Source organism: Alosa sapidissima, chromosome 17, assembly GCF_018492685.1.
Source record: "Alosa sapidissima isolate fAloSap1 chromosome 17, fAloSap1.pri, whole genome shotgun sequence".
Lineage (NCBI taxonomy): Eukaryota > Metazoa > Chordata > Actinopteri > Clupeiformes > Clupeidae > Alosa > Alosa sapidissima.
The window spans coordinates 29,403,863-29,427,969 of NC_055973.1; the positions used below are offsets into that span (position 1 = coordinate 29,403,863).

Here is a 24,107-nt window from a genome sequence, read left to right on the forward strand (position 1 = left end):
GGAACAATGGCTTGACTACACAAGTACAACACGGGCTGATCCTATCCCCTCCTATTTCGCCTCTTTGGTGGCTTGCTACTGGGACCACCATGAAACACAGAGGCCAGTGAAAGGCTGGGGCTCGATAATCAGCTCTGGAGGAGGTGGGGGCGTTGTGGGGGTTACAATTCATATCTCAGATTTGTTTTTTGGTGGTGGAGGAAAAGGGGTTGGTCGTGTTTGAAGCAGTCAGTAGAGCAAGAAATGACACTGGATGTTTTAATCTTAAAACAGTGGGTACTGTAGTCCCTCAGGCTAGATGGCACAGTCTGCTCAAATGTGACCGCGCAGCCTGCTCTCTTAGCACAGAACACACACGCACACACACACGCGCGCACGCACACACACACTTGCTTTACCAGCTGTACAAAAAGACATTGCCGATTCATCCCGTTCCTTAATATAGTGCGCACAAAGACAGTCCACAAAACTTCTGTTATGCACGCTACTTTAAAAGGGAATTTGTTTGTACGATGTGTGTTTATGTATTTCCATATTAACACGTTTATCTATTTCATAGTGGATAGTTTCACTGTGCCATTAGGCCTCTCTCTCTCTCTCTCTCTCTCTCCATCTTGGTGAAAAGCAGACACCCGGTGTCTCCTGAGACCCATGGCCCGGCGAACAGGCGTCCCTGAGCGCACCACCACTAACCCGCAACCCTGGGCGCCTGTCAGGCGTGGCTGTCTGCCTGCCTCCAACAGGACTCCCAGGGCGCAGCAAGGCTTTAAGCGGGGGGTGGGGGCGGGCGAGAAATGACACGACAAACAATTATATCTCAGCTCGCTATTTATATCGATGCCCTTTCAGATTATTGTTCCTCTCAAGACTGACATGTCACCCTAATCCTAAAGATTTGGAGTGGGGGGGGGGGGGGGGGGGCGTTCAGTTTGAGATCATATATGGCTCACAGGCAAGAGAGAAAGGTGGGGAGGGGATAGGGGTGGGGGGACTTGAAGGCGACATTCAACAAAATGGAGTGTCTTGAGGACAAATTCTGCCAAGATGAGCACAATTTATCAATGTCAATAACATCGGGCATATGCAGGGCTGGGTGAGACATGCATATTAATTGAAAACAATCCGATTAAATCACCACAGTTTGACATTTGCGAGATGGGCACTTTATCTTGAGACATGGAGGAGTGAGACTGCTCGTGTATTTCACCGATTCCCAAATCTGTGAACACAATCTTAATTGCATGTTATCGCCTTCTGATTGTCCTGGCATTATATTAAATGGTCTGGTAATTACTCTGGAGATTGTGGTGTAAATAGCCTGGGGGCTGCTGCTCTTGTAGGAAGTCGAGGAGAGTCCTTGTGGTAGGGTAGAGGGCTATCTGTCCAGTTGATTGCAGGGGCTTTTAACAATGAAGTAAAGAGAATCAAGGGCAGAAAGACACGAGAACAAGCACAGGAAAGTCCGCTGCATTTTGTGAGTACTGCGCGTCTGCTCCAATGTCACCTTGCGCAGAAGGTGAGCGTTCGGAGCGAACAATCTTCAAACAGCGGCGTTAATCCGGCCATTTTCTGTTGCCAGCCCTTTCATTTTCCGCTACACACAGAGGCGGAGGGGAGGTGCCACTGAGGTGCGCTCAGGTGGACGGGGGGCGCAGCCAAACCCGCACGCACCCTCAGCCAACTGGAGCCCCGCCTTTGGTCCCTCTCCACCCTGGAGCCAACATGGCTGTGGAAGCAGCCATCATATGTTTCCAGCATTTGTACACGGCCTGATAAATGTTCTGGGAGGCTTTGAGGGGGGGGGGGGAGGGGGGGCAAAAGGGTTGCCTGCGATTGCTCGTAATAACTGACTAATAGAATAAAGCAATAACCCAGTGCCTCAGGGCGAAGGGTCTGCTCTGACAATTTCATAGAAGAGATGTATTATTATGGGGGACGTTAACATTTCAGTCAACACACAAGCATGGGGACTGAGTCTCTTAATCTCCCCCGCTTACTCAGGGGAAGAATCATAAGAGCATGAGAACATAGAACACCGCTCAGCTGATGCAACATTACATTGCCGCAAATATGTAATGGTCTTAGTGGCCATCTGAGATAGTTACAGTGATATTCATATAGATGGCTGGCCTATAAATTACTTGAAGTGCTGTATAAAAATAGGCAAATATAAAATGATTAATTTAGTAAGTATGACATTATCTAGTGCCTAAAACAAGTAACTAAGAAGTATCAATTATAGCCCATTTTCATTTAAAATTGAAATCTTCATTAAAAATGTTATACTTTCAATCAGATTTAAGTGCTAGGATTTCTGGTGTTCTGGTGTCCTTAAACATAAACCATGCATAAATATTACATACATGTTGAAAGACCAGTGCTAAAAAGCATATTTCATGTTTAAAAATGATTTCAGTTAAGTTTAATGTGTACCATATTTTTTGTTATCCTTCCTCAAAACATTTCCATTCTTGTCAGCCATTATTTCATTGCATGAGCTGAAAATAGCTAAGAAAGATGGCATAAAAGAATAGCTTGGCGGAAATGAGAAAACCAGACAGGAATGGGAATGGTTGCAGTTGCACAGGCTACTATTATTTCACAATTATAACACAAATGCAGAGGCCAGTACAAGGATCTCCTGCACTAAACTATGGGTTCATTTTCTGTGTTTAGAGAGTCAAAGTGTTTGTATGTCAGCATGAGAGAGACGGAGAAAAAACAGCAAGAGTGAGAGAAAGAGACTGAAAGACTAAAGAAATAGCACTCTGTGGATAATTTTGGTTAAAGTGTTCCCGCGGAGTATGATTGGAATAATAATTAGGCCCATCCATGACTGTCAGATAATAACAATGTCAGGGGGCTGAATGGAATCTGTGACCTGTAAAAAGCCTATTCACATTCTCCAGTCTGCCATAGTTCATTCTTTTGGCCATGGACACAGGACTTTTTCACACTCCTCCTAAATGTCCCAATTGTGCCTTTGCGAGGCATTGTGACCAGAGTCTGTAAAAAAACACATACTTATTTATGGGGAGTGAAAGTTAACATTCACAGCTCATTTGGAGCTTTTTTCTTGAATAGACCAATTTAGGTACCTCACTTGTGAAGGTTTCTATCAAGGGGCCACAATAAACGTATATCTTACTTGGCCTTTTAGAGCACTTCCCATGTTTGGGTTATAATTACTTGACATGGACCACAAACACCAAAGCAGAGGGTATATTGAAAGCCGCCCACCCTTCCTAACTGCATCCTCTCCGCCTCAGCACTTAAAACTGTTTCATCTGCCCGCAAAACATACAAACCTGTAGCTTCCTGGCCTGGCACCTGACTTGATGCAATTTTACTTTAATATAAAAGCAACTACTGAAAAATATTACCTTAAGAAATAAGATATGTTGGCATTGATAAATTGAAATTAAAGAGAAAGTTGATAACTGGTACGCGAGAAATATGAGTAACATTGATACAAGCATGTGTACTAGAAGAATACTTAACACATGCAAAAAATGACAACAAGAAAAAAAAGAGATATACTAAACATTTCATCATTCGGATGGAGGGAAGAGGCACAGCACTGTTTACTTGAGCACCTGCTGCATTGGGTGGGTGTTTTCAGGGTAGACTGCTCACAAAAATCCACTCACACACAACTGAAACACAGTCAATAAAAAAGTGACAAGAAACATCCTTTAAACCTTATCAAAAAGGATTTTTGGGGTCAGTGGATTCATTGTGTCCATTGTGTGACGCTGAGAGAAAAGACTGGCGGAACTTTCCTCCTCAGTGACTGAGCAGAAGTCAGCCATCTTGTTCTGTGGCATTCAGGAGACAAGCAGTGCTTACTTGCTCAAGCCATTAATTTCAATGGCATTAAAGTTAACTTATATCCTTTATTTTCTACCTTTTTGTCAAACAAGTTGTGACTGCCGTCTAGAGAAAAAGGTGTCCTTAAGATTTAAAAGTACAAGGCCCTGACAGCACAAGAGCTTCTATGCCTTTGAACAAGACAGCGATGTCTTTGAGTAGGACGCCTGGAAGAGAGAACATTACTTCTTCTCTGTGACACTTCACTGAGAAGAAACACAGACACGGTCCAGGATCGAATGCACCCCTGCAGTTTTAGGAGACGTTACATTTGGAAAACAATTACATTTAGGATCAACATGGCCACTCCCTCTGAGCTCACTCAAAGCAAAAAAGGGGGGGAAAATGGAGGAAGGAAAAAAAGTCCTTGCAATATACATTAGCATGCTGATTCCTGCGATAGACCTCCTTCGGTTCCAATTCAAAGCCTCCTACATGCATCCTTCCTGTTGCAAACATCAGCAGCTCCCCCCCCCCCCCCCCAACCCCCCTCCGATTTGTTTTTGTCGAAGGTTCTTCTAGGGTAGAGACAAGCTAAAAAAAATAGGACACCTACCCAAACAACTCTTTTCATTTCCTCATAAGCAACTGCTCATTATCAGGGAGAAAGTGCTCCAGGCTAAATTGCGGTGTGAGGATTAACGCCCTTGGAAGCAGAGGGATGCAAATAACCACATCACCTGGGAAAAGACGTAATCTCTTGGAACAGTGGAATGGCGGGCTCTTTCTGTTTACTCTCCTCACAAACACTTAGCCCGCTCTTGAGAATGGGAAAAGCTGACAGGCTGCGGGGCGAAATGAGCGGAAATGGAATGAAAAAAATGTTGATAACTGCGGTGAACGAGTTAAATCAGCGACGGCCAACCCTTGGCCCTGTTTCGTCACAACAGGAGCGAGGCCAGGGCCTCACGCGATCGAGTGGGAGCCAGTGGGGAGACGATGTGGCAGCCATGCTTCCTGCTGCTCGCCTACAGCTCCGATAAACTCCAGCAGCAGCAGTATAGGCTGAAGCAAGAGGAGAGGACAGGCGGAAGATGGAGGGAGTATATTTCTGTGGCTAAGGCCATTCACTGAGCCATCTCTCCCAGTTTAAACTCTGTTTATAGTGTCTACTCTGGCACATTGTGGGTTTGTGAGGAGTATGGTTTTGGGATAGCATACCTCCTTCCCTCTTCAACTCCTATAAATCCTGCAGTTTGTGGCCCATTTTATGTTTTTATGTATTAGGAGCATCTGAAGTTCTGGTTTATTAAAACTCCAAACCAGTCTTGCAGTTCCTCAGCAGTGATAGCTGTCCATGCTGTGATGCTGTGTATAATCTGAAGGATCAGTTTGGTTTCATATGGATGTCATTAGCAGGCGGGAACATTACCCAATCAAACAGAGCCCTGACTGACCCTGTGTCTGAAGAGGAGACGGCAGAGGAGAATGTGTATGTGGTCAGTGTGTGTGTGTGTGTGTGTGTGTGTGTGTGTGTGTGTGTGTGTAGTTGCAGGAGGCTAAGACCACCACCACCTGCTTTGCTTGTTCACGCTGTCACTGGTGCCCTGCTTTGGGAGGGCAGGGTCTTTAAGAGTTTAGATATGCCTTTGAAGCCTCCTTTGATTTTCAAGAATATGCATGCGATCAATAAGGAACAGAGACTTCAAACACATTTTGCGGCCCTCACCTGCTGCTGGTCACTGTTTCTGAAGTGTTTCCAATCACACACAGAGACAAAACACATCACTGGGAGGAGCAGACTGACACCAACTTCAGGAATGGGAGCTGGATAAACATAGCAAATACGGGCTTGTTAAGTGCAGGCTTCTTGTCATTAAAAAGCAACCATGCTTGTGAGCACAGTTGTGCTAATGCGAAAGTGAAATCCGCAGTGACACTTCTTTTCTGTAATTGTGATTAAATGATCTGTCGGGTATAATGATGTGAAGCCTGACAAAAAAAAAGAGTAAAAAATTACGAATTGTGTGGAGAGAAACAAAAAATCCCTTTTCTTTGTATTTGGTGACGAGCTTAGTGACATGGAATAAGGCCTTAGAGAAATCAAGCCATTCGTTTTCCATCGACTTCAAAGAGCCCTTTGATTAATGAATAATATTTGACATTAGCCTTAATGTCACGATATGACACTCACATGTCTTGCAGCCTGAAACGCTAACGATTCTCTGAGAATAGATTTCTTTTTGTACAGATCCTGAAGTCTAAAGTGGCACCAAAGTTCAAAGAAGTGGATTGTAATGGTTATTATCTAAATAAACTCAAAGAGCGATTATCTCTAGAGCTTTGCCTCCCCTGTATTAGAACCATCTCACTGCAGTGAGCATTCTTTATGTTATTCACCTCTAATCCCGAACAATTTATTAAAAGGGAGCGGAAGGTGGGTTGGGGTTGGAGTGGGTGGGGGTGGGGGTGGGATCTGTATGTCATTGTCCAGCCCCACATACCCACTGGAGCTTTTCACATGAGCTCCCACACTGGATGGGCTGGTGGTTTGATTCCGGCGCCTTTAGGAGTAAAATGAAAACCATGGCCATGTTTCTACTTTTGGATCTATGAAGAGAAACTACATTAGAAAAAAAAACATTTTGTGAGGTCACCTACATCTATATGGCCTTTTGTGTGTTATTGAGTTTAGGGTTGTATATCGCCATACATCCTCCATTCTAGGTGAATCACATCTTAAGTCAGCATGACTTCTACCGGTCCTCCCCTTACCTTAAGATAATCACCCCTGTGCAGGTGCTCTTATAATTGAAGGTGTGGCACTGGTATGCTACCCAGGTCAATACACAGACAATAGCTCTCTGTGGTGACATTAGCCAGGTACATAGAGCATGCCATCAATAGAACAGCAAGCACTCAATTTGCATTTCGTCCATTCAGGAGCTGTGGCCATGTCCGTGGCAAACATTAAAAGGCCCCATTCTAAAATGCTAATGGTCGCCTGTACATTACAATGCCAGAGGACTTTCTGTGCTGTGCAGTCGGCTGCTGGCTGGCTTTTTAATTACATGGTGCTGAGTGTTCCCCATTCCATGAGCTCGTTAGGTAAACCTCAAACAAGAGGGAAAAATGTTGGTTACTTCATTCACAAAGTCCCACACTAGAAAAACAGTCTTTTCAAAAATAGACTCTTCTCATGCTGAACTATGTGAAATGAACCCTCAACCCCAAATTATAATCTCCATCTGCACCTTGGGTTTATGGGTTTACTCCATCAAATGGTTTTAATCTTAATTAAGAGCAGTAGAGTGGAATACTGTATAGCATGTGTTCATAAAGTCTGGAGGTAAAAAATACATATTATTGCAAACAGTATTACACACAAAGCATACCATTTATTTAAAATAGCAAAGCTAATTGGTTTAATTTTAAGAAAAAATACCAACTGACTTATTATGGCCCTTGTTCTCTCACTGCATTGTATCTGTTAGTTGATGTTTTTGAATGCTCGTTGGCATTGCTTTTCTTGAACCTGCCGGAAGCTCAAGGCCCTTTCTTTCCCGTTGTGCAATTATACCCTTTCACAAATGGGACCTGAGTGTTCCTACACAGGGTATTTAAAAGTGAGTATCTTTAAAGAGGGAAATACTCACCGCAAATTCAAAATGAGAGCAAATTACGCATCAAGTGATTATAAAACTGTTGGTATTATCAAAAATCAGGGCCAGAAGAGGGAGGGGACAAATGATGGCAATTTGCAGGGGCCTTGGAGAGGATGCGGTAGCAAGAGAAGTCCTAATCTTAGGGGGTGGAAGGGGGTCCTTGGAAAGCAGGGGTGGCAGGGGATGTAGGCTTTGGTAAAGATAATTCCAGTTAATAGGCGGTGCACAGAGGCTCTCCCTAATGCATCGACTGACACTGTGGCTGCAGGTAATCAGACTGACATTAATACAGCGGCCAGAAAGTGACATCTCGTCATCAGGAATTTTCTTCATTGGCACGGAAAATGCCAGGCTGCTCACCTCTGACTGCGTGGCCCCCACATCTATTAACCTTATTGATTTGGAGCCCTGCTGATCCCCTGCAGATCCTGGGCCCCCCCGCCGACTCGGTGAAGTGGATCAATCCAGCGCCAGGGGCCAGTGCTGCAGCCCGAAGACCACTGTTTACAGCACAACATTAATACCTAGATGTGGCTAAGAAAGAGCCCACAGTTCCCATTCACCGCCAAAGAAATAGGCTACTTTTGGTCCTCTGCTTGAGCTGGCTTTGTGCAAACCGCTCCAACGGGCATGCTTTTGGTATTTTAGTCAGTTTACAACATGAATGATTTTCTAATTTGATTTCATGTATGTAAGAAAAAATACTAACAAGTTGTGTGAATGGTTTATAAAATAGCCTACAGCCAGTAAATAATTCAAATGATATGGTTTTATCTGAACAAATCTGCAATTGACATTACATTCTAATGTTGTTGGGTTGACTGATTCATCATCTTAAATAATGCATTACTCATGGAAATGTATAGGCGTCTTCAAATGAATTGCTTTCTTCTGTTGATTTGATGTGACCCGCTCCCCCAAAAAATGACAATTAAATCTGAAGATTACATTTACATTTAATTTGTAGCTGCAATACAAATGGGACTTTGTATTACAAATTCAACAAATACCAAATGCACAGTCAGTTAATAAAGTGTTCTTTGTATGGAGCAGTCTTTTGGGTTAGAGGACTCCCATTAATCAGTAAAATTCATGCACACTTGAAAATGTGAAAGTTTAATAAATGCAAATTGAATGCTGTAAAGATGGCTGTTTAGGCACATTGCCAGGCCTACACCTTTGATTGTTTACCTCAATCAGGGAAACAGTCGCATCCTATACAGTTTGTGACTAACATAGCACATTTATTGAAACAGGAATCAGCATCTCTTCCACTGTTTCACCACTGTTTTACTAGTGCTTTTCTCCGTTCTTTTCCCTTGCATGGGTGCACGCAAGGTGTTACATGAGGAGTCATGTTGCAGTGAATGGTCCCAGAGGGGCAGGCTCCTTCCTTGTGTTGGTTGGAGACCTTTCTGGGGAGTTCACAGACCTGTGTGACTTGACATTCCACACAGAACAGGTGTCATCAAGGACATGTAGAACTTTGGTGTTACTCTAAAGTAAAAGATTATTTAATCTCCAATCACAAGTAATACATTTTTGCCCTTTTGCCTTTTTATCCTAATGGCTTTTGCCCTGTTTAGCCCCCTGGTAACTAATACCGTACGTTACTTTAGTTTCACTCATCTTAACCAATGGAATATGCACAGCCTGGGTTTGTATTTCTGTTCATGAAGGTCTACTAGAATGAGGGTCTCTTTAAAGGTCCAGTATGTAGGAAATAATGGAAAATAAACTGTAACCATTCCAAAAATGATCACCATATGTTGTCAGAGAGTAAGGAAACAAATGAATTGAAGTAATGGCTTATTTGACAACATTACTCTAACCCGTAAAACCCATGAAAAAAAAAAGAGTTACGGGGCGGAATCTCTTGGAATTTTCGTTTATGTTTTGAACGATTAATTCTAGAATAGCGTATTAATAATGGGCTAGCGCGTCCTCCTATTTGGGTTGCCAAATTAGCAAAGGCCAACTGTCAACAGCTGTCAGTTGTAGTCATGAACGCCTACGAGAGGCAGGCAAATTTCCAAAATTAAAAAACAAGAAACAAATTAAGTGGACATCGGAGGAGCTTCCTGAGATGGTGACGTCTTCGTGAAACGAAGAATATCAAGTCTGACGCAGAGCTGGCCATATTTCTCCACAACAGGTAGCCTAGGCTAAACTTCATCTGCATCGCTAACTTCAGCTAAATATGTTACGTTGGTTAGAGAGGTATTTTTTGTTTTCACTGTTTCCGTAATGTGTAGCTGGGTCATGGTTGGAGAAACGTTAAAGCAGCTGCAGGTCAACTAACGTTAGCTAAGTCTTCATTACATCTGGCAACCCAGAAGAGGCTCGCGTCTGGTAGTCTTGAGAACGTTCACCAGTGTTTTGATTTTGGCCTGCAGAACGTTCGGTAACAATCCTACAAATCATACCTTTAAGCGAGGCATAAAGGTGTCTCAATGTGTGAAAATATTTAAGGAAGTGGATTTAAGGCAGTGTGAAGGGTAACATAACGTGCCTTGCCTGTATTTAGGTATGTATATTAGCCCACAAAGGAAATATGGGTTTGTCTATAAAGAAACCAACCATGCTAGTACTGCTTTCTTTGGTCAAAAATAAGAGGTACTCAAATAAAATTGCACTCCAGATTAATCTTTCTAACCAGACAATGTGTGTTGATGTGCACACTACTGCAACCACTGAAGGACTGCTGAGCCAATCCCAAAAGAGACAGCATGTTGGAGGACATGGAGGAGGCCCTAGCATGGTTTAGCCCATAAGATCTCTGGATGGGCACTGGCCACAAATAATCCTGTTCTCTGTAGACACATCTTCTTTTCTTATTTCTTTCTCCCTTCTTCTTTCTCCACCTCCTGCCTTTTCTTCTTTACATTTTATAGTGGTTCATCTGATTTCTATTGGTTCACATGAACAGCAACACTGGTCTGTGCCGCAAGTCAAATTCCAGTCCCGTTTGAAGTGGACCCTCAGGAAAAAAAAGAAGCATCTGTGAAAACAATCCCCAGTGACTTTCAAGTCCAGGCACTTTTTTTTTACAGTCCAGCTGTAACAACCTCTGCTGAGCATGAGCACTTTCAAAAGCTCAAGACCAATCAGCTGTAGGTTCATTTCTATTTGTTGTCATTAGTTTTGTGATTCAGCTGTATTTTAGAAACATCAGTGGAAATAAGTCTTCCAAAAGAGGAACTGGTCCTTTCTTTTTGTGGAGTCTGTGAGAATGTGCCAGGACCTGTGACACTGAGAAGCTCAACACAAACACATTGTCTGGGATGTTTTGAATTGCTTTTAAATCATTTTTGGAGGGGTAGTTACTAATGAACGATAATGGTTTTGTTGATGGCCGTATGTACTGTAGAACATTGTGTGATCTACCAAAGGAGATCTCAGGTGGCTCTTGTGACATAAAAGTCCTCCACCTCAGACTTGGTTCTGGCAGCAGTAGCGGTGACGAGAGAAGCGGCGACCACTTCAGCAGACCTTGTTCTGTGGGACGATAGTCAGGTAGCGCTGTACTCCGACAGCAGTGGCAGGCCACACGTGATGGAGGCGTAAGCATCAGTGTCTGCTGCTGCCGCCGCTGCTCGTGTCTGGGACTCATCATCAGCCAATGTCACTGGATCCCAGCAGGGGGAAAAACTTACACCCAGGGCAAATCTGTAAACACCAATTTAATCTGCATGGAGAAAGTTACTGTCATCAGCGATGACAGCAAAAGCCTCTGGGCCACGCTGCCACAAGAACAGCCTCTACAACCCCCCCTCACCCCTCCTCCACCTCCCCATCCCACACATCATCCCCCCCCCTCCAATATTGCTGTCAAATTCAGACATTAAGCCATTATGGACGTCAGAAATCTGCCATTGAGATGGTATTCTCTGGGTGGCAATCCAGGGGTTGGCATGACTCTCTCTCTCTCTCTCTCCCTCTTTTTTCCCGTCTCTCAGTCACTCTCTCCCTCTCGCTGCGAGGGCAGAGCAGGGAAGCATGTGATTAAGCGAGGCAGGGAGGTCCTCCTTTAATTGACAACATATTGTTTCTTGACCTGCAGCAGTTGACTGATTGGTCGTTTTATGGTTTTACTCCGCATCCATTTTAATGTGCAATCAAATCTCTATGCCTAGTAATTATTCAAATACAAATTGAGTTTGAGCCAGTAGTACATTCAACTGAGGCAGAACAGAAGGAGTATTTCACTCTTGGCTGGTGTAACACATACAATTTGCTATTTTAGCACGTACATTTAGAAACACCTCCCAATTCTTTTCAAGCATGTTCACTGTTTTGAGTGGGACTTAAAATTAAAGGATGCATTGTGGTCCAAAGAATTCAATAGGGGGAATGTTTGTCTGGGTCGTTGAACTGTGGATACTTTCCTTGGCTAAATGCCTTCATCTGAGTGGTACCAGCCAGCCTGGGACAGGCCTGAGGATGACGAACACTCCCAACAATAATGAGAATTACTTGCGGTTCCTCCCCTTGTTTTCACACCCTAACATCCTGATTTCATGGGTGACACTTAGGACCCCAAATGGGTCCTGATGGGAGACCGGGAGCCGAGGCCTTTCCTCCAGTTTTCTCAGGGGTGACACTAACAGCTCCCAGAGGAGCCAAGTAGCAGAGAACACTATGGAGGCTGGTTGGACTCCAACTCCGCTCCCCAAACACAACATGCTCATTACTTGTGCGTTGTGCTTTTAGTCTCGCTGCCTTCAGTTAAAATATCTCAACATCCATTTAGTCGGGCCATTCTTTGTTTACACCTCTGATGTCCGCTGGTTAGAAAATTAAGGCCGCCCCTCGCGCATATCTGGCCGCCCTCCTGTGGCTTTTTAGATGTTATTTGGGGCTTGCCCTATTCATGCCAAGAGCGACCCACCACCAGTAGAAATTGATGCCGTTGGACTGGTGGCCAGTGTTTCCACCACGGTCTGTGATCTGTCAATGCCGGCGCTGCCCCTGCCCGACGTGAAGGGAGTTACACGGTTCAGCTGGCTTTAGTCCACCGCGCGGGGATCGGGTCTGGCCGAGGGTCGAGTGGCCCCGGGGCACGCGGTGACAGACTCGGAGCATCAGGACAGATTTAGGAAAGCAGTGTCAGCAGGGGTGTAGCGGGACAGGGCCAGTCCGGCAGGGAGGGATCAGCAAAGCAGCGGGGCAGTATCCCAGAATGCATTTTTCACAGCTCATTTCCAAACCTGGAAGAGGTGGAGAAAAGGGGACTAAACAAAACAAAAAAAAAAAGAAAATAGAAATAAATGTGGAATGTTATGTAGGTACTTTGTCTTTTGAACTCTTGAAAAAACACACACACATTTCATTTTTACTAAGCAACCTTTGGTTTGATAGAAATTCCAAGATGTTTATTTATTTTTAGCATTTGAAAGTTCATGCTTTCTTTGGCTTACTAGAAAGAAAACGTAATAATCCATCTGATGCTTTCTCCCTGTCAATGTTTTGGAGTGGATACAGAGATCACTTACTCTTAGACCACAGTGCTGTATACCTTGGCTGGTTCTCAAACCCAGCAGAGGGAGGACTTGGAAGAGCAGGAAACCGCCCCTGCTACAGATGACGGAGTGCTATGTGACCTTTAGTCAGGGGTTGTTCCATTGGCCCTACACTTCCAACAAATTTGCTTCCTCTTGCCCCACTCTTTATTGGATCTGTATTACAGTGCAGAGGCCTTTTTTATATCTAATATAAACACCGTCCTGCGGGTCGCTGATTCAGTTTAAAGATGGCAGAGGTTGAGTCACCGCACCAGGTGAGGGAAATATTACATCAACCCTGCTGCTTTAACCCGTTTAGTTCAAACCACAAGGTTCGAGGCCAGTGGATGTCTGGTCACGGGAACATTTTGCAGTGTGCCCGCTAAAATAATTTAGATGACACCTCCAATTGTCTTGTCAGCTTCTTAAAAGATTGTGATTCACAGGGACTAATTAAATGATGATTTGGGCAGAAAAGCCCCCAACAATTCCTTGGCCTCGTAAATCTTCCATAAATGCTGTTGTGTTTTAAAACTATGGTAGAAAGCCCATGCTGTTAAATTCCTTAAGCCTGCTGTTGTTGATTAAAAGGACAGTCAGCTGGACATCCCATTCCTACTGTGTAATGGTCAGTGTCCAGCCTGGCTTCCCCTGCTGCTTTAAGTAAATTAACACTGGGAACGCGCCCCCGCTCCCCACCAACAGTAAAGCTAAGGTAAGCCAGCTACAACATTCCAGAGTCACTGGGCCAAGTGGTTAAATTCATATATACTCAGTTCTTACTTTTCAAGAAGTCCAGATCTTCTCATTCTGTCAAAGAGCTGGAGTAGAAAAAAGGGCTCAGTCAGTAAAAAAAAATTGATCTTGTTAAAGTGCAATCTTGACTTGTTGCTAAAGCTCCATGTTTGTGGTTTGAGTGATGAAATTCATTGTGCTTTAATCTTTATTTAGTGAGTGACAAACAGGGAATGACCTTTCTGATGTAAATACATGCTGTAGTCTAACAGGGGAAGCCCAATAAGGAAATTAAATTACACGGGGATAAAGGATAATTAGATATTTAAGAGTGGCTAGTCCTAATTATTGGTGAAACAGCTTAAGATATTTTGGTTCTAAATGGAAGAACATCATGAGCAGTCTGTGGATCTGTCGAGACACGCTCAAACCCAATCTAAATCTTAATTATTTTTTTTGTTAGAAGAAAGTGCAACGAAGAGCCTAATCCATTTAACAGCGGATGGTGAAGGGTTATTAGCCGACATTAATTCGTTAATCAGAACTTGGCATGGGCCTGGTCTATACCTCGACAGAGGGCCCTCCAGCTCTTAGTGGTATTCAAACCCTTAGAGGCATAGTGGACAGAGGTCGGGTCTAATGGATAAAGCAAAAGGTGCTGAATGGATATACTACGTAAATCATAACAGACCTCTCACTCCATTTCTATCTCTCATTTAGCATGACTTTGTCCTATTTTTGTCTGTGGTGATGATGCATCCTATTGAGACAGGATCATCCCCAAACAAGTACCTAAAGCAGGTAAGCCCAACGTGCAGGAAATGACAATTGCACCACAGGGCTCAAGTTTTTCACTATGGCCTTGCTAATGACATCATAACAGACAAAGGTATATTAGCAAACTACAACCTAAACTTCAAAGGAGGGTGAAGGGCATAGAAAGAAAAGAAGCTTAAAAGATGAAGAACTCTTCTTTAGGGAGAAAGGTTCTCTCATAGAAGGACCCATCCATAGTGTCGAGAAACAGCATGGCTTCTTGGTTTCAATCAGCCAAAGCGCAACACAAATATATGCAGAGAAATGCACAACAAAGCCAATTGCTTTTAAGCTAGCGATTGAGTTTCCTAATACTGCCCCTGAAGAGGAAAGGTGCTATTCATGATACTTACCACAAGAAAAAAAGAAAACAAGAAAGAAAAGTTGAGGACACATCCTTGACTAAATCCTCTTTTCAGGCATAATCCACCTAGCACTCTTCATCTGAGAACTGGAGTGTGTAACATCTGATCTCATCCCAGAGACCCATTCAGAACTCCACTCGGCCGCCCTGATTATGTTCCCGTTATAGCAGACCTATTCACCCCCGCCACCGCCTTTCCAGCACACCTGGGACAGAAAGAGAGGATTTAAACAAGCCTGAATGGATTAACCAGGTGTTGAAACAAATAATGGTTTAACATTGTAATTAAAAACTGAAATGAATAGCTCACAGCTCCTTGCTAAAGGTCTTGCCTTTTGAATGACTTTTGGTATGCAAAGGAAAAAAATAGATGCTGAAAGGTTTCTTTTTGTTGCGAGCATTGAAGGAAATATGGTACTAATGGTGAATTAAGACCATTAACTGTATTTCATCATAATAGAGCTTTTTCACCCATGTAATAATGTCACAATTTCATTATTATTTTTCATTATTGGAAATGAGCTGCACCTCCTCCCTAAAAAAATAGATAATAGAAGAAACCGCCATGACAGAGGCTTGCAGGGGAAAATTTGTGTTGGGATTACAATAACTGAATAATGGCACATAATCTCTCTGGGTGAATCTAAAGATTATTCTAGCTCCTAGAAGGCATTACTAGGCTTTGACATTCTCATGATATTATCAGTGGAAATGTCTGTTTTATGTTAATCTCTATGCATCGCTAAGGCTGAGCAACAATGTCTTGCTCAATTAGCAAGTAGGCTAAATGAAACGGTCCCCGGCTATGAATGCAGCAGCCACCCTTGTTATTGTTTGCTCAACATGATAAAGTGATGCTCTTTGTTCAGGTCTCGAGTCACTCCATTGAGAGACTGAATCACATTTAAAGCAGCTGAGACACAGGCACATATTATATTATGAATTTGGGTGAAAGGTTGGGAGTGATGCAGAGAGACAGGTGGATGTGAGAAGTGTTTCAGAGGCCACTCAATGGATGTTGGGGGTGCATTTACGGAGCTGCATGCACGTGTGTGTTTGTGTGTGTCGAAGGTGGTCTTTCTGAAAAAAAAGTTCGCAAACAGGAGAGTTAAAACTTCCATGTGGCTCTTCATTTCCCGTGAGTGTGTAGGGGACCCCTATGGTGAGGGTCCTAATCTGGAGGCATCAAGGAAGGAGAAGGGGGGTGGGGGCTGATTGCAAGTGATTGACAGTCCATGTGGTTACCACAGTAACTCCCATTTTGGTTTTGTTGTGGGGATAGGGTTTTGGTTCATCATCAAAACGAGACTCTTACTTCAGAATACCCTGTTGTAACGATGGGCAAAATGCGAGGTGCAATTGACTGCCTGTGGATCAATGAGAGCCAATGAAGTAGGAAGTCACATAAACATTGTGCAAATTAGTCTGTTTAAGTGTTAACAACATGTCAATTTAAAGCCGTCTTAGTCCCAGACCATGTTAATTAATTACTGAACATCTATTTAGATGGCATCATGAAGGAAAGATAGACAATAAACACTGACTTGATGCAGGTTTAATTCCCACCACTTACATGTTACACTAACATACAGTAGTACTACCCAACAGGACCAACTAACAAGATCTATCCCATGGCAGTCTTATTGCATCCCATATGAGATAAAAAATGGCAATACAAAATTAGCAGTGCACCATGATGGAAATGGAATCCAAGTTTCAATTTAAGGCCGTCATGATTTGAATAAACATTGAGAGGGGGAAAGTATTAGGGCAAGCAAACAATCACCTTTTCTCGTCCTGTTTCCTTCTGAGTTTCTGATGCCCTCTATTACACACACACACACACACACACACACTCACACACACACACACACCCCCACACACACACAAACACATGCACATATCTCACAGAAAAAAAGGTCACCTGCCCAACCATGGGTTGCAGTCATCATTATCCTCCATCCTGAAAAAGACTAAGTCATTTCTCCACTATGTATCTTATTAACCTTCGATGTTGGCTTTGCAACTGACGCATGCAAACACTATGCCTTTCAGCAAGAAAAAGAGAGCGTATATGTGTTTGTGTGTGTGTGTGTGTGCAGGGCACTCGGCTGCGCTTCTAAAAGAGGGTACGTCAGCAGTGCGTAGCGTGCGGCCAGCGTAAGGCAAAAGCAGCAGGGGACTTGGGTCCACATGCGGACTTCCCATCAGCGCTCTCGGAAGGATGAGTCAGAGAGACAGCACGGCGGCACGCTCCCAACTTACTCAACGTAATTAAAGTTGAGAAAGGTTAAAGTTTGACGCTGACGGGAGGCGACGGGCCTCTTCGCCCAGGCACCGGGAGGTGGCAGGGTGGTGTTGGGGAGGGGAGTGGAGGAGGGGTGCGTGTTGGTGTTTGCGAGGAGGTGGTGGTGGTGGTGGGGGGGGGGGGGGGTTGTACAACAGATACGCACCTCGTCAGAGGGACTAAACCCAGAGGTGGAAGACACTTCCGGTGAGCAGGGAAGACATGGTGCAGGGGCATTGGTGCAGAAATGCTGCACTCATGGATATCCTTGTGGGGTGGTAACAGCAGCAAGAAGCACAGATGAGACTTTTGACCTTGTGTGGGTTTTTTTTTTCACATACTGTCTCAAGTCAAGAATTAGTCTCAGAGTCTCAAGAATTTTTTACCAATAGAGTGTGTTCACATTCATTCAGTCAAGATGCTTAATGAGTGTGAAAGATGAGGTGTATCTCCATAGCGAGATATTTATAGATTTCTGTGAATGCAGACATAGAACTGAGAGAAGAAATGTCCATCTTGTGCCATCACTTGTGCACAAAGTCAATGCTAATACGATGAAAACATTACACAGTGGTTAAATATAAAAATGACTCCAATATTAACGTAAGGTTGTAGCAGTTTAATTTGGGTGGTTCTCTGCTCTGTTGTATAATGTATATGCATACCTTGTGTCAAAGGTTGGAGGCTGCACAGAATGAGATGCATGATTCTCTGAAGAATTCTCTCAGGGCTGAAGCACATGTCCTTGTCTTTGTGGCCTTCCGTAATTGATCCGGTCCGTCCATGCGCAGAGCACTGGGAGGATTTTTTTGTTTTGTTTTGTTGATGTGTCAGTTGCACACTCTCCCTCTCGTGCTGGGGCTGATGGTTTCTTTTGTGTACGGTCCCTAGGCCTGCCTGCCTCCCTCACATTTGCCGCTGAATAGGTCTTGCCAGCTGTCATGCAAAATAAGCCCATTTCATTACAAATTAATTTATCTGATCTTAATGCTGTTACATTTTTTGGTAACATCCCGCCCCTCCCCAATCATAATTATTTAACGCTCCGGGCAACAATCTATAGCTCGCCAAAAACAAATAAACAGTGGGAGCCCTCTGTCATTTGTATGGGAGTCTGGGATATTTTAATAGAAACATCATTAATTTCATGCATCTTTTATGCAGGATTTAATACAGTTAGATACGTCTGTCCAGACATCTAAAATGCAAAAAAAGGCTACACTTGATTACCTGTCATAATATGACGTGAAAATTTGATTACAGAAGGAATTATATATTTAACCGCCGCAAGAGGACCACATCCTGGTTTAGCTTCCTGGAGAAAAAAAATGCACGATACAATTTGGGGTGTTTAATCAAGTCTGAGAGATGGGCTCGTTTGGGTGTTTGCATCAATCAGGGTTCTACAGACGGAAGCATCCGGCCTGTAAGCTGTTGGTGCTGCCGTGTGCAATCATTAACTTCACCCGTAAATCCACAGGCTTTTCATCTACAGAGCACCGGGCATCAGGCCCAATGATCAGCGATAGGTGAGACTAAACTAGGAGGAGTGGTGCCATGAACACAGGAGCACTTTGATGAACACAGAGGGATTCAATCAGACATGAGTTAAAGCATCAAATGCAGGGCTAAGGCGATACAGTCCCTCGGTGGAGATATTATCTGGTTTTCAGCAGGCCTATTTCATAGCTGGGAAGGCACAACGGAAATTTGCTCTCAATGTTCACCCACGGTTTGAAAGCTGTTGAGTAGTGCTTAAAGCTCACATACCTGAAGCTGACTGTCAGAGAAGGCTGAAGTGGAATGCAAATAGGTCTACTGATGAACCTGGAGTAGAAATCTATCAAGAGCATTTTATGCTCAGTGGTGGTTAATATGGCAGTGCATGTATGCTAGACCTAATCCTTTGCATTATGTGGCTCAATGTGTGGCCCTGAACTCAATCTGTTGCTCTGCAGCCAGCACTAATGTTTCCAGTGTTTAATGGTATCTGCAATGATTCAATGGCGGCTTGACTTGGAACAGTAGGCTTTTTTGTGCAGTCCCCCAGATCCGGAGTTGCAGACACTTTGATGCTGCCCGGAACCTACACCTGAGTTCTTTTGTTGCTTGTGAATATATGGATTGCCTTTATAGAATGATGAAAGTAGGTTATTATTGGTGCTGACCAACTGAGCTTGCCTCATTATTTACAAATGAAGTTGCCAAATTGCATTGTGTTTATAGCTATGTCATTGATCTTGCAGTGGCTTTATACAGATAGTCATTAGTATGCACACATAAAAATCGACCACTGGCTGACTCATTGGTTGTAATCGCACACCACTCATAACCGCTCTGACTTTTTGTCATTAAATAATATCTTCTGCTGCTTTTTGTAGAACTTTGACAAGGCAACGATGGCCATTGCTACAATCTTCACTTAGTACTTCTGGATATCAGGAGGAACCTGCCCTGGAGACAGAGCTGAAAGGTAGGCTTCAAAATAATCCATGATGAATTAAAACTGGGCATAGTTCCCGCGACAGCTGGTAAGTTTTTTTTTTTTTTTTTTGTAAACATTTTTAGACCTAAAAAACACGACAAATCAACAACCTGGTAACGCTACGACCTGGTGTAAGGGACCACTGAAGCTACTTGGCATTTTGGCGTATTGAAATGTTTTTGCCGTTTTGACCTAAATGATTTGAGCCATTGACTTGTGACTAGAAAGTCTTTGACTCTGATAATTATCTTTGATTGTAGAATTTAGTTGAAATGGTGCTAGACAAAGCTAAAATTGCCTTGTAAGCTGCTATTGAGATATTAGCTTGTTGGTCACTTAAAGGAAAATTCCGGTATTTAGCAATTTGAGTCCCTTTTCAACGTACTGTGTCCAGGGAGAAGGGCTCAAGGGCTCAAGAATGGCTCAAGCTCTGAGAAGTATTTACGATGGCAAGGTAAAATATGAATACATTGGGGCTGTGCTTTCGATATCAAAATATCAAGATATCATATCCGATATCATATCCCTGCTTGCTCAATATATCATATCGTATAGTATTGCCACTGCCACCAAATATCGATCTTTTTTATTAAAGCATTTGGCTGTGCAAAAATGTCTATACAGCTGACTATGGTAATATTTTTTTTAATATTTGTCTGCTGAATCAGTATAATGTGATACATACACATACATATCATACATATCAGTGTTTCCGCTAGAATTTGTTTGAACAGTGGCGGCCCACTATTGTGCGTCTGCCCTGATTCTGATACCGTGGGTGTATTAATTAAACCGTGACGGGCCGCCATGCTGAAATAAACGTAGAGGAAACACTGCATATACTGCCCAGGTGGTACACAGCAAATTGTGTTTCCAGCTCTATGTTTCTATAATACAAAATACCTTTAAATACAATAAAAGTAGGGCTGTCAAAATAACCGATTAATTTCGATTAATTAATTTGAGAAAATGACGAGCCGTTCTAGTCAGTAAAAATTAGACTGTAAAATGAAGGAGAGAGAAGAAAACGTGCTGCCTGGATCATTGATTGGAACATTTACTTTTAAAAAATGGCCTGATGGTGTTGATAAAAATAAAGTGTTGAAAATAAAGTCCTCTGCAATGTCTGCAGCAAGGAATTTGCATATCACCGGAGTTCATCAACTCTATAGTCGCACATCAATGCAAAGAAATAAGTGTTGACATTGAGGGGAGTGTTCATTTATTTTCATTGTGTCCCTTAGGTTATATCTGTGGCCTGAAATGCCTTGTATGTGAAAAAAAAACTTCTTCCCGAAGCACTTTTGAATTTATTTCCTCAGCATATTAGGTCATATCATAGATTATTATGTCAATTATTTGAACAGTGAAAATAATAATAAAAAAGTTTTTGAACTTTAATGTCACTAATGCTGATTATTCAATGATTAATTTGAATATAAATATTTAAAATACTTTCATAGCAAAAATTATATATGCGATTAATTTTTTATTAATTACAGAATATGTAATTAATTAGATTATTTTTTTTAATCGATTGACAGCCCTAAATAAAAGTATTGCAATATATTGCAATGCTGTATGTATTGTATCGCAATATATCGTGATGTATTGTAGCGTGACCCATACATCATGATACGTATCGTATCTTGAGGTCCTTCCCAATACGCAGCCCTAGACTGCATTGGATACCTTTAAATTAGTCATCATCATATTCATCATCATAATAATCATCATCATTTACTTACTTATTTATTTCCTGAGCTTATGTTGGGTGGGCACATGCCCACACTTAGTCAGTGGCATGACGCCACTGCATCCAGGACAGATCCAATGAATCGTGGCATCCTAGTGTCTGCCTCTGACCTATCATTGGAAGAGGCACATACTTTTATACAGGTGCTGGTGATGCTATACTCTTTTTCTTCTTTGCAGGTCATAGAAGTTAGTCTGTCTACTTGGAGTAATTCTTCCTCAGTGAGTGTGGAGGAATGTGGCTTGTTTATGACTGTTGGTTGGCAACAAAGGCTTTAGATTTGGCCAAACTGATTTAAGGTTTGGAGACCATAGTTACCTTGGAAACTACATATAAACAAAAAAGTGAACCATACTGGAGTGCTTAATATTTAGACTTTTGAATATTTTGAATTTGTATGAATGTAGCAACAGCAGGAAAACAAACTAGCCTAAAAGTGAAAGGCTGCAACAAAAAAAAAGGTCAGAGGTTAAAAAAAGGTTTCCTTGACTTTAAATAAAAGTGCTCTTGACAGTTTGGCTCATTGAAATTAACTCGAATGATGAGCTGGTATATCCCACAGAGAGCAAGAAACACTCCTTCCTTTTGGATATGTACCAATTTGAATAATGAAGAAGGGTGTAAAGTGGAAGGGGTGGTGAGCAAGTAAACTTGAATAGTGTCATGACTTGTCATACTCATTAGTCTTACCATTTCAGAGAGGATCGATCATTGTTAAGGTGATTTGCCTGATAATGGACATTACATCACTGGGTTTCAGTGAGGATATTTGAAGTCTAAAGAAAAGTCTAATGCTGTCTACAGACCATCTGCATATCCGCTGATAAGGTGCTGATAAGCCCTGAATAAGCAGTAACACTCACTCTCCGTCCATCCATAGACAGTCCTATAAGCGTAAATGATTAGTTTGCCTTAAATACTGTACTGGGGACCTATAGACATATTCCTGCATGTCAAATTAGCTCACTGTGCACCTAAAAACTGGGTCATCAAAGCTGTGAATATTGAGTGTTACTCTATGAGAAACTGCTGTTGTAGAGCATGCGGGAGTCGTATTGCTGTCGCGGTCTTAAATTGTCTGGTGGACGACGTAACCGAGACTATGATGCCTTATCTCTCCGGGGGGAATGTTGGTGGAAGATTTGTCTATGGCCCAAAGCAATAAAGCGTTCGTAACTATACAATATTAATCTCAGGTACTGAGTGGAGTTACCTTTGATTTGGAGGCACTTAAGGGACAGGGGAGCGGTGGACAAGCATGTTCAGGTTTAACTCCGTGTCCTTTAACTCCTCACAATCCTCAACTGCTAATCCAGGCCAGATTAAACACACTCTCCGCATTTCGATCGGTGCCGGCGTGATGTAAAGCTGCTAATCTCTTCTTACCAACTGCAGCAAATCCTATTAAAATCACCTTCAGTTTAACACTTACATTGTTGGAAAATGCAAAACACGCAGCATCTCTGGCACACTTTTTAATTGAGGGTAAAGCATCCCCCGTTTATGTATTAAAATAAAATATTTTTAGGGGAGAGGCGAACAAGCCCGATGCATACGCTTAAAAAGGTGGAGAGTGTGAATTTGGGGGGAGTGTTGTTGGGGGGTCGCCAGCCAGCCGGAGTCATCGTGAGTGGATCACCGGCTCCCCTTGGGGCGCACCCCACAGGCTGAGCAGAGTGAGGTGGGGTGAAACAGACCCACAGACAGTTAAGGATGGTTCAGAGGATTTGACTGATTAGGTAATATTCTGCCATGCTCCCATGTAAGCAACATTTTAAAAACTCATTTGTAGGTGTCTGCCCCCCCCCCCCCCCCGACACACACACACACACACATACTAGCCATAATTCTTCTTTACTCATAGTCTCATTTCTCCCTCTTCTTCCTCTCCTCTGGAACTTTCATCTCTGACACCACGAGTCGCCGCTTAAAACGAGTTGCTAGCGACAACCTTGACGGCACTGGCAGGCGTCAGCTTTCGCAAAGCCACTTACCAAAGGCGGGGGGGAATGTGCTCCCAGTGGATATTATGATGCTTCAAGTGTTTGCACCTCCACCATGGCAACCACCGGCACCAGTCATGGATGGCCTTGACAGAAATCTGCTGTCAATCACAACTTGTACATGCCATTCCGACACAGCCGTAGGTGCAAAATCCTGCGCTTCACCCTTTTGGAGATGTGAAGATGCTCACGGTTGCCCTGATAAGGCTGTCTGTATACAAAGCCAGTGTACCGTCACCAACCAAATAAGTGTAAAAACACGCTGTAAGAGGCTGTACCTTTTGATTTGATTTTGTTTTTTTCCCCTGCGTTGTAACCCCGAAGGAAGGGTGGAGCACAACACTGAGCAGTGGCATTTTCAGCATTAGGCTTGGTCTAGCTGAGGCACTGGCACTGAGACAGGTTGGAAACAATGTAGGGGCCGGAAGAGGAGGCAGATTAGGGTTGGGATTGTTGATTTGTCCTCTTCAAGTAGTGAGTTTAGGGTGGATGAAAAATCACCATCAGTGTGTGCATAGTAAGCAAAATAAGTTTCTGATTTTTTTTCCCTTTTTTTTAAATATATATAAATTACCTCTTTCAGAACATCTAAACCCACCTCCCTGGTTCTCACTTACTGCTTTGATGACTTCTGACAACCTTTTGATGCTGGGTTTTTGGCAAAGCATTTTAGACCCTCAGA

The 24,107-nt window shown here is 43.0% G+C and overlaps 1 protein-coding gene across 6 annotated transcripts in view; it reads left to right on the forward strand.

Annotated features, from left to right (window-relative positions):
- Positions 1 to 24,107, forward strand: part of zic4 (zic family member 4) — a 155,159-nt gene that overhangs the window by 23,011 nt on the left and 108,041 nt on the right. For all 6 annotated transcript variants that reach the window (XM_042067662.1, XM_042067664.1, XM_042067665.1 and 3 more), the window contains exon 3: positions 19,563 to 19,654. In XM_042067662.1, the coding sequence (XP_041923596.1) occupies positions 19,563 to 19,654 (92 nt within the window). The remainder of the gene's footprint in view (positions 1 to 19,562; positions 19,655 to 24,107) is intronic.